This window comes from Verticillium dahliae, genomic scaffold (assembly GCF_000150675.1).
Source record: "Verticillium dahliae VdLs.17 supercont1.7 genomic scaffold, whole genome shotgun sequence".
Taxonomy (NCBI): domain Eukaryota; kingdom Fungi; phylum Ascomycota; class Sordariomycetes; order Glomerellales; family Plectosphaerellaceae; genus Verticillium; species Verticillium dahliae.
Window position 1 is genome coordinate 1,072,752 of NW_009276917.1, and position 9,530 is coordinate 1,082,281.

Here is a 9,530-nt window from a genome sequence, read left to right on the forward strand (position 1 = left end):
TCTTACGAGAGACCTGAAAGCTCGGCTGTCAGAAAACACTTGATAAGCGTCTCGTGGCCCTCAAACTGGCCCTGTCCCCCCCTCATTCTCCTTCCAAACTTTGACCCCTCCCCTTCCCCAACACGCCAACAGCACCACGATGACTACCAGGTCAAGCTCGAAAGCTCAAGCTCCCACCTCGATTTGAGCTCCCCGGCTGCCCCAGCTTCGGCTCAAGCTTCGGCCCATGCTACCCAAGCGCGTGGCATGGATGACGGAGCGGAGCGAAGATGGGGAGGGAACGCCGTCCCGCAAAATCCGCAACCTTCACACACATCATCACAACCCCAGACCACATCATACCTCATCGACAGGGTTCCCCGACTCGGCTAGCTTCATCAAACGCATACATCATGATGGATCTACGACCCGAACTGCTCCCCCTCCGGCCCCTCCACGGCCCTGTTGCCATGCACATTGGCAAAGCCTAGGAGGCCGAGCTGCAACAGACAAGAGTGCCTCCATGTTCCTTGCCTGCGACATTTGCCTGCGACATTAATGGCCTCGAGTCGCCTCCGGCTTCCCCCTCACAGCACAATCTGCGGCCCGCATGAGGCCGAAGTGCCCATTTGCTATTACCTTGCACATGCCAAATCACATCACGACAGCACAATGCCTCAATGCCTCAATGGAGAAAGCATTCTGTGCTGTCCCGTCCGCAACAGTGCAGACGAACGAGCGGAGCGCGGCCGGAATGACGCCGTTCGGCACCCGGGTTCCTACCTAGGTTCGTACCTAGGCTGTCACCTAGGTTGTCACGAAAGCTGGGCTCACGCCGCAGGTGCCCTGCTTGGTTGAGGCCTGACTCGCCCAATGCCCAGCAGTTCGTCATGCTCCGTTTCGGCCATCACCCCTCTTTCCACTTCCATTTCCCTGGGCCCGGCATGCCATCACGTTTGCCCCGCCATGACCTTCACGCGCCCTTCTTGCTGCTGGCCGCCTGGCACAAGCCTGGACTAGATCGCGCTTCACCAGGGCGTCGTCGGAGCAAAATTCACTCCCGCACTGCGCTCCCTGACATCTTGCATCATTCCTGCCACCTTGACTAGCCTGCAAATCTCTTGACCTGCCTCCTGCATCGGCGCATGGTTTTTTTTTTCTTTCTTTCGCTGCTGATAAACACATGCCTGCATCGCACATGCTTCATGAGCTCCAAAGAGTCTTGCTACCCCCATCTGGCTTTTTGCTCCTGCCCACACGCTAGAACACGATCCTTGTCATTTGGCACCTGCTAGCAGCAATTTTCCCATTTCATCCCACTCCGCGTTTTTCCGACGTCGAGACTACCTGCGACGGCCAGGACATTCCACGCCCCCTTAGGACCGATGACTATTCAACGATGAACACTATTGACCAAATCCTTAGGCCCACCGCCGCCGCTGCCGACGACGATGGGACCGACCAGATCGGCTATGACACGCCCCGCTCTGGCGTGGCAACTCCGCAGCCCGACCTGTCTGACAAGCGCCTCCCGGGAATCATGAGCTACTTTGGACAGGTTCGTATATCTTCCACTCAAGACCCTGCATTGTCTTCTGCTCCCACCAAGGTTCTGGCAAACGCATCACCCTCTTCTGGCGTGCAGGTTCAGACGATGGACCAAGGCACAAGTTCCCCTTCTCAAAGCGCCACAGCGTGCAATGCGAGTTCTGCAGAGCCCACGTCTTATTGCCCTACCCGTGTCAGTCAAGAAGCGCAACCGCTTGGTGACCACAAGGCTGCAGGCCTCGGTCAGTATCCGACCCCGCCGATATCAAGACGGTCATCGGCAGGGCGGCTGACGCGAAGTCTGTCCCTGTGGAGCGGAGAGACGAGCACAGCACAATCATCATCAGGGCGGCCGTTACCCCTCCGCCAGCAGAGCACTACAGATCTCCCTCCCAAGTCCCTCAGCACAATCATGTCTTCTCCTTCAAGCGGCGTCACGACGCATGCCGTCCACGCATCACATCTTTCTAACCCGACTGTGCCTTCCCAACCTGTTACCCCACCCTCTTTCGCGCAGACGCCCGACGGCCCAGGAGTTGATCTTGCCAGTCTTGAAATTTCTTCCTCTCTCGAGCAGCTCAAGAAGCTAACGCAAGGCCCGGGTGTTAAGAGCGGTCCACCAACTCCCACACGTGCCCTCTCCTCAGCTCAGCCGTCTCAGTCTGAAGACCGACCTTCGGTCTCAAAGCGAACTAGCAACGAAACGGGACCAGCAAGCGGTACACAGACGCCCCGGGGCGCGGGCGGCGCTCAGGTCCCTGCCGCCAAGGGAAAGTTGACCATCAACATTGTGGAAGCCCGCGGCCTCCGAAAGGCGAGAGATCCCTATGTCGTGGTTGTTTTCCAAAGGAGCGAGCTCATCTCCGCGGGTCCACGTTCTGTGCAAGAAGAGGACGACGATCACCACCTACCCGCACCTGGTCCTGGAGGCATTCCCATCCAGCGCCAGGGCAGTGATTCCGGCCGCCCCGCCGTCTCCATCCCGATGCGAAGTCGCCAAAGCAGCAACACGAGCGTTACAGACTACAACAACTTCCGCAACAAGAACCGGCGATCGTTTACCAGTCCGACCTGGGACGCCGAGGCTGCCTTGTGAGTCAAGCCTTCAAAGCGCTTCCGTGTTAATACAAGCTGACCCATTTCAGTGACGTTGTTGACTCGGACATGCGTGTCGCCTTGTCGGTATATGACCACACCGCCAGTGGTGAAGAATTCCTCGGTCAGGTGGATTTCCAAGCCAACATGGACAACCCCGTTCGTGGGTGGTATCCGCTCACCGGCCACGCCGATACGATGGCAGAGAACACACCAACCGGCGAAATCTATGTCGAGGCCACTTATCAACGAACAGAACGGAAGCACTTTGGTCCTGAAGACTTCCAGATCCTCAAGCTCATCGGAAAGGGAACATTTGGACAAGTCTACCAAGTGCGCAAGAAGGATACGGAACGTATTTATGCCATGAAGGTCCTATCGAAGAAGGTGATTGTCCAGAAGAAGGAGGTCGCCCACACGGTTGGCGAGAGAAACATTCTTGTCCGCACGGCCATGTCCGACTCGCCATTTATTGTCGGTCTCAAGTTCTCTTTCCAAACGCCATCCGACCTCTACCTCGTGACCGACTACATGTCCGGCGGCGAGCTGTTCTGGCATCTGCAGAAGGAGGGGCGTTTCGATGAGAAGAGGGCCAAGTTCTACATTGCCGAGCTCATCCTGGCCATCGAGCACCTACACAAGAGTGACATTGTCTACCGAGACTTGAAGCCGGAAAACATTCTTCTCGACGCCAACGGTCATATTGCGCTATGCGACTTTGGCCTTTCGAAAGCCAACCTCACACAGAATGCAACCACCAACACATTCTGTGGCACCACCGAGTACCTCGCTCCCGAGGTCCTCCTTGATGAGTCTGGGTACACCAAGATGGTAGACTTCTGGTCGCTGGGAGTCCTCGTGTTCGAGATGTGCTGCGGCTGGAGCCCCTTTTATGCTGAAGACACGCAGCAAATGTATAAGAATATCGCATTCGGCAAAGTGCGCTTCCCTCGAGATACGCTCTCTCAAGAAGGTCGCAACTTTGTCAAGGGGCTTCTGAACCGGAACCCGAAGCACCGACTGGGTGCCACCCTCGATGCCGAGGAGTTGAAGAGGCATCCATTCTTTGCCGACATTGACTGGGATATCCTGGCGAAGAAGTTGATCACGCCGCCGTTTAAGCCTAAGCTGACTTCAGCAACGGACGTTTCGTACTTTGACCCCGAGTTCACAAACGCTCTAGACAACAGTGGTTCTCTGAACGAAAGAGCGGCCGCCTTGGCCCGAGGATTCGCTACATCCACCCCTCTTTCCCCTTCAGTGCAGGCCAATTTCCAGGGCTTTACCTTTGTGGATGAGAGTCATCTGGATGACCAGATGCGGGGAAACCGTTACGATGACGAGGAAATGGATGACGCACACGGGTCCCACAGAGGACAGGAAGACGACGACTGGGACGACCTCGGCGATGTGGCTACCCAGAGGGGCAACCGCATGAGCGGCATTGAGCGTGCGGGCAAGCGAGATGACGGCAAGGACTCCCACGACGATCAGATGATTGGGAACTCTCAGTTTGACGACTAAAAAAACCTGCGCGGCAGCTGTGCTACAGAGGGGAAGCGCTTGCGTGGGGACCTGGAGGTGGAGCGGAAAACCAAAAGAAAATACAAGTTCTTTCACTCGAGGGAGTCGATATTGAACCACGACGGATTTGTTGCATACGGGGCGGTTGATTTTGCATGCGACCTGACGAAGGCAGGAACAGGCGTTTGGGCAATTCGTGAGCGTTCGCCAGTATTCTTTACTGGAGTTCTTACAGCTGGGTATGTTGCTCTCGAGGGATGCTCCCGTTCATCCTGCGTTCCTTGCAACGAGGCTCACTCGCTCACTACATGGGTAGTTAGTGCGGCGGAGTGCGGCCACAAGCAATATTGGCAAATGATAATGTTGAGCGGGGAACCGCGCCGGGCGGTCGAATGAGGGGTTTGTTAGTGACGAGACTGTCCAGATTCTGACGGGGACTCAAAGTGTGCAGATAGCTGGCGGGACGGTATTTTAAGCAGAGTTCACTACATAGCACATTGGTTCTCATTGTCTCGTCCAGTATTTCCAACATGGCCTGAAGATGCCTGCCCAGGGTGTGTGGAAGCTAGGTACCATTTCAACAGGTTGGAGGTGAGCAAGATCTCGGACACGATGATGTAGCCATTCCCCTGTTGATGATGCCTTGCCTACAACCTCCTGTGGAAGAGTAGCACAGTGATGCGTAGCCGTTTCTCATGCATACGCATATGCCTCGGCAAGAGTGTTGTGGTAGCCACGTGAAGCCATGTTGGTCAAGTCGGCCTCTACAGGCTGTTGTTGACCAGGCAATAACCACGACAAGTTGCTGGGCGGCGTCTCGCTTCGCAGACGTGTGCTTCTGGCTCCGACCAGCACCGGCAATACAGGCAACAACAGACACGGGCACCAGCAACGTCACGGCGACGGCAAAGCAGTTTCGGACGAGAAAACACACAAGGGGTCGCTTGCACGGATTTCGCATTCCAAAAACCAGCGGAGAGGTTCGGTCAAGGGAAAGAAATATACACGGGGGAAAAAAAAACCCAATCCGGGGCCGACGAAGCGATGTGCAGCTCTCTCTCTTCTCTCGCTCGCCGGGTTTCCCCCCATCTGGGCTCCCCACATCCTCTCTCGCCGTCCGCAGTTCTCTTCTCTCACCTACACCTCCCAGCACCCACACTGTCCCGCATCCTTCTGTCATGCGCCATTATCAAGCCCCCCCTCCCAGTCCTCAATGGTGTTCCGGGAGCCGGAGAGCCGTAGAGATGGTAGTAGTAGTAGTAGTAGGAGGGAGAGCCGTCCTCCTCCAGCACGAATTCCTTTCACATCCAACCGGCCCGACCGAGAACACAAAACATGTCCGATTGTTGTTGTAGGTGGTTTGTTTAGTGGGCGGCGGCGGCGGGCTCGTCCTCGTCGACGAGCCAGGAGCTCTGCTTGGCGGCGGGGGTGGCGGCGTCGGCGACCTCCTGGCCCTCGACCTCGACGGCCATGGACTCGTACTCCTGGAGGGAGGAGGCGAGGTCGGCCTCCTCGGGGGAGGCGGGGGTCTTGGGGAGGTTGAAGGTCTGGACCTGGCCCTGGGCGTCCGACTCCTTGACGACGGGGGTCTTGTAGGCCTTGAGCTCCTTGAGGTAGAGCTCCTGGACAAAGTCGGCTGTGGGGGGCGGGCGCTCGGCGTTAGCTTGGTTCGGATGTACGGGGGTATGGGTGAGGCATCGACGGGATGGATAGATGGATTGAGGAAGATGCATGGAAAGAATCGGAAGGAGAATGACGACAGTTGAAGTGGGAAGAAGAAGAAGAAGAAGAAGAAGGCAATCCGATGCGCCGAGAGGATGAGTGTAGTGCCAACCGCGATGGCTGTGGCCAAAAGCTCGGTTCTTCTCTGCATCATCGACGTAGCACCCTGCTTCTCTGTCTCTCTCTCTTCCCACGCCGGTCATTCGCCCCGAGCAACTCCAACCCAGCCGCCCTCAATCCATCAAATGCCACTATCGTCGGGGAAGGGATGGGTACGCACCACGTCGGGAAACGGTCGGGGCAATGAAGCTCCTCATCTGGACGGCGTTCGACCTGGCAGCCGCGCGGGTGACAGCCGGGATGGCGCGCTGTTCAACACGAGTTAGCCGTTTTGTCCTCGCTGTGTGTTTGTCTGCCTCTCTCTCTCTCTCTCTCTCGTGCCGTGCCTCGAACGGCCAGGCCAGAGCCATCGTGCCGGGCGGCCTCGGCGGAGAAAACCGGAAATGGCGGAGGAGCTGGGGAATTGGACGTACGGTGGCTCTGGAAAGTTGGACGAGCATCTTGAAGGGCGTGGCGTGCTCAATTGGGGGGACGGGGGTGATGCACGAAGAGGGTGGGCGTCTCGGGTCGTTGAGAGGTTTTGGGGTCGTTGACGATAAAAAGCTGGAGCCGGGTCGGCTAGATGACCCAGTCTCTTCTCTGCTGGCGGTGGTCGGGGGGGAGGAGAAGGGACAGAAGCAGGTTTCTGCCTGAGGTTTGCGTGCGTGTGTGTGGTCGGGTTCTTCGTTTTACCACCACCCATGGCGAGGGACTAATCGGGTTAGCGTACTTGCCGCTCTTGCTCAGGCCTGGCTCAGTCCCATTGTGCAGAAGGGGCGTAACATAGGTACCTACCTAGGCAACTCAACGCGAAACTCTTCAACAGTCAAGCCATGAGCTTTTCTCTCTTCCTTCGGCTGACCATCTCACACTCAAGCGCTGTCTGTCATCGCTTCCTCTGACTGACCCCATTTCTTACACCAGCCATCTTTTGCCCCTCCTAACGTCAATAGATCTTGAGTCGTTGCCTGACCTGGCCTGCGGCATTCGCCAACACTCGCCTCGCAGCCTGCTCGCAATGCCACCAAAGCCCCGGTTCATACTCCAGTCCAGGGACTACCTCGCTTGAGAAAAGAGTGACGAGGCTTTCGACATGTGGGAGACGTATTCTTGTGAAGTGGGGGGAAGAGAAGGCAGTGATGCATCTAGCTAAGGTACTCGTCTAGTGTAGCAATGTAATCGCAGATATTATCGATCGCGCTCACCGTGAGACTTATTGTCGAGGCTACCTTGCCCGATGTTTATGTTCGGCAACGCTTCTGGGAATTACTGGGTGAACCAGCGCGACCGTTCTGGTCATGTTATTCTTGGGGTACTAACTTCAAAAACAGGGCACGTAGTATTGTTACTTGACATGCACGATAGGGAAACCAAACCAAAGTGTTCACCATGGCCATCACCGTATTTTCAACTTCAAGCCTCCGGCCTCGATCTCAAGCCCCCGAAAACCCTGCTCATGGGAGTTAAAGCGCAAGGAGGCTCGGGAAGACAGAAGACACTAGCAACAATCTACGATAGGGCTTCTCTCAGGGCAAACCGAGGTGGAATCAATTCCAGACTCGTGTTTCCAGTACCTTGCTGTGTTTTTGCAGCGAGAGAGGGCTGGACCGAGCTCGCGGTCCGAAGTTCAAGGAATGATTCTACTCGAACTTTTGGACATGCTTTTCGATACGTCTGGTCGTCATTGACGGCAAGCCAGTCTGCAGAGAGGCAACGTCGAAAGGACGACCTATATCTCGGGTCTGATCACCCCCGGTCGTCCACGTTTGGGCACGTTCCTGTCGCAGGCCACTATACCTTTGCAAAAAGGTGGTCTGGTTGACTGTGTCGGGATTCGGCTGGTGGTATGGCAATGCCGGCTGCCCACACTCCTTCCGCCGTACGGGCCATGGTGATGGCATGTAAAACCCAGCCAAGCCGAACCTTTGATATCCCAGCGAGGTGATCAATACAGAGAGCAGGCATACAATGCAATGATCTAGCGCTCTCGGAACGAGAAGGTACATCCTGGCCACGTCGCACTCTCCCAGACTACTTGTGTCAGACAGTGCTGAACCCGCCTCCAGAAGCAGGTGTTATAGCTCGTGAACTGGTGTCCAGACTTCGGTAGTCTACGTAGTCGGTGCCTTTTCAGGGGCATCATTCATCCTGGCCGCCTAGGACCTATCGAACTCCTAGCTAAGCCAATACCGAGCTCGGGTCCGCTCAGTTTCGGCTCAGACTAAAAGCAGCGAGGCTCTGGGATGTATCTGGGTTGGGTGGAGCTCAGCAAAACCCAATTCAGAGGTCCTGGGCCGGTACGAGAACCGGGTCACGTGCACTCTCGGAATAGGTACGGTAGGGACAGAAACACGGCAACAACTGCAGCTCAAGATCAGATGCAGCTAGGCAAAACCTGGGGATCGTCCACGTTAGCAGCACTAAGTTTCGGACGATGCATCATGGCGCGCTCGACCGGTTGGCAGTAGTCATGCCGTCATCGAGTATCGCGGCTGAGGGCGACGATGCTGGGGGTGATGCTCCCATTGGACATTTCTATCCTAACAAGCATCATCGAACCGACGAGGCGACGTCATTTTTTCAGGGACCTACTAGCTGGTCTCACTGACCACCTCTTTGGCTAGCTTCATCGAGTTCCGTTCGCCTCATACTCATATTTGGGGTTTCAATACACTTCTTTTGATTCTCCTGGTCATAGGTATCGACGGAAAAGACTATAATTTCATTTTGCACGCTTGACGCGCAAATATCTAGGACTATGAACGCCGCAACATCAAGGATGCGCTATCCCCGATCTAGACCCCTGTTGACCGACCCTGTAAGAAAAACCCATGGAGGCTCTTTTGATGCTGGCCTATTCAGAAGCAAGGATCCAAACAAATGAAAAAAGAGGAATCACAGACAGTAAGCAACAGGCGACGGATTACTTCATCTCGTGCGACTCGCGCACCGGCGAACCGCCGAGGCTGAGGTCGTCCTTCCTGCGACCGCCCGTCCGCCTCGACTTGAGCCAGATGGCGAGCACATACAGCACCGTCGTGATGCTGGCGACGACCGAGTAGGCGACGATCCACGTTGTCGAGGACGAGGCGAGCTGCATGCCGAGACCGCCGTCGATGATGCCGAGGAGCAGGACGATGCGACCAAACCAAATGTGCGAATGGCTGACAGCGCCGCGCATCTGGTGCTTCTTGTAGTGCATGTGGTGCACCAAGCCAAGGAAGGGCTGGACGACCAGGAGCACGCACACGACGGTGCCGAGGATGGTGTGCGTCTGCTTGAAAAGCTGCAGAATATGTCAGTCTCGCGGTGCCACATTCTTGCATGCCCATGGCCAAAAAGAAAAAGGGGGGGGGGCAAACTTACGTATCCGTGGTCGTTGCCGTAGACGACGCCGAGACCGAAGCCCGCCCACATGAGCATGAAGGCGGTAATCTGCCATCCGGGCGTGGATGAGCCACTTGCCGAGCATAAGCATGAGGATGGAGCCGATGGGGTACATGGCGACGCAAACAAATGGTCATTGATGACGCCGTGCGCCAGGAGGACGTTGGGTCAGCAAG

General features: G+C 56.2%; 3 protein-coding genes across 3 annotated transcripts in view; 1 reads left to right on the forward strand and 2 right to left on the reverse strand.

The window, feature by feature from the left end:
- Window positions 1–1,378: 1,378 nt before the first annotated feature.
- Window positions 1,379–4,146, forward strand: VDAG_04427 (serine/threonine-protein kinase SCH9; the record flags this gene model as incomplete). Its single annotated transcript, XM_009650874.1, has 2 exons — window positions 1,379–2,619; window positions 2,673–4,146. 2 exons carry the CDS (start codon window positions 1,379–1,381, stop codon window positions 4,144–4,146), a joined length of 2,715 nt encoding a protein of 904 aa, XP_009649169.1.
- A 1,364-nt stretch (window positions 4,147–5,510) lies between these two features.
- VDAG_04428 (ATP synthase H chain) lies at window positions 5,511–6,428 on the reverse strand (the record flags this gene model as incomplete). Its single annotated transcript, XM_009650875.1, has 3 exons — window positions 5,511–5,782; window positions 6,149–6,236; window positions 6,402–6,428. 3 exons carry the CDS (start codon window positions 6,426–6,428, stop codon window positions 5,511–5,513), a joined length of 387 nt encoding a protein of 128 aa, XP_009649170.1.
- Window positions 6,429–8,890: 2,462 nt separating this feature from the next.
- The window catches only part of VDAG_04429 (uncharacterized protein), a gene marked incomplete at both ends in the record, with an annotated part of 1,373 nt that continues 733 nt past the window's right edge, over window positions 8,891–9,530 (reverse strand). Inside the window, 2 exons of the mRNA XM_009650876.1 lie at window positions 8,891–9,253; window positions 9,334–9,427. Of these exons, the coding sequence (XP_009649171.1) occupies window positions 8,891–9,253; window positions 9,334–9,427 (457 nt within the window). The remainder of the gene's footprint in view (window positions 9,254–9,333; window positions 9,428–9,530) is intronic.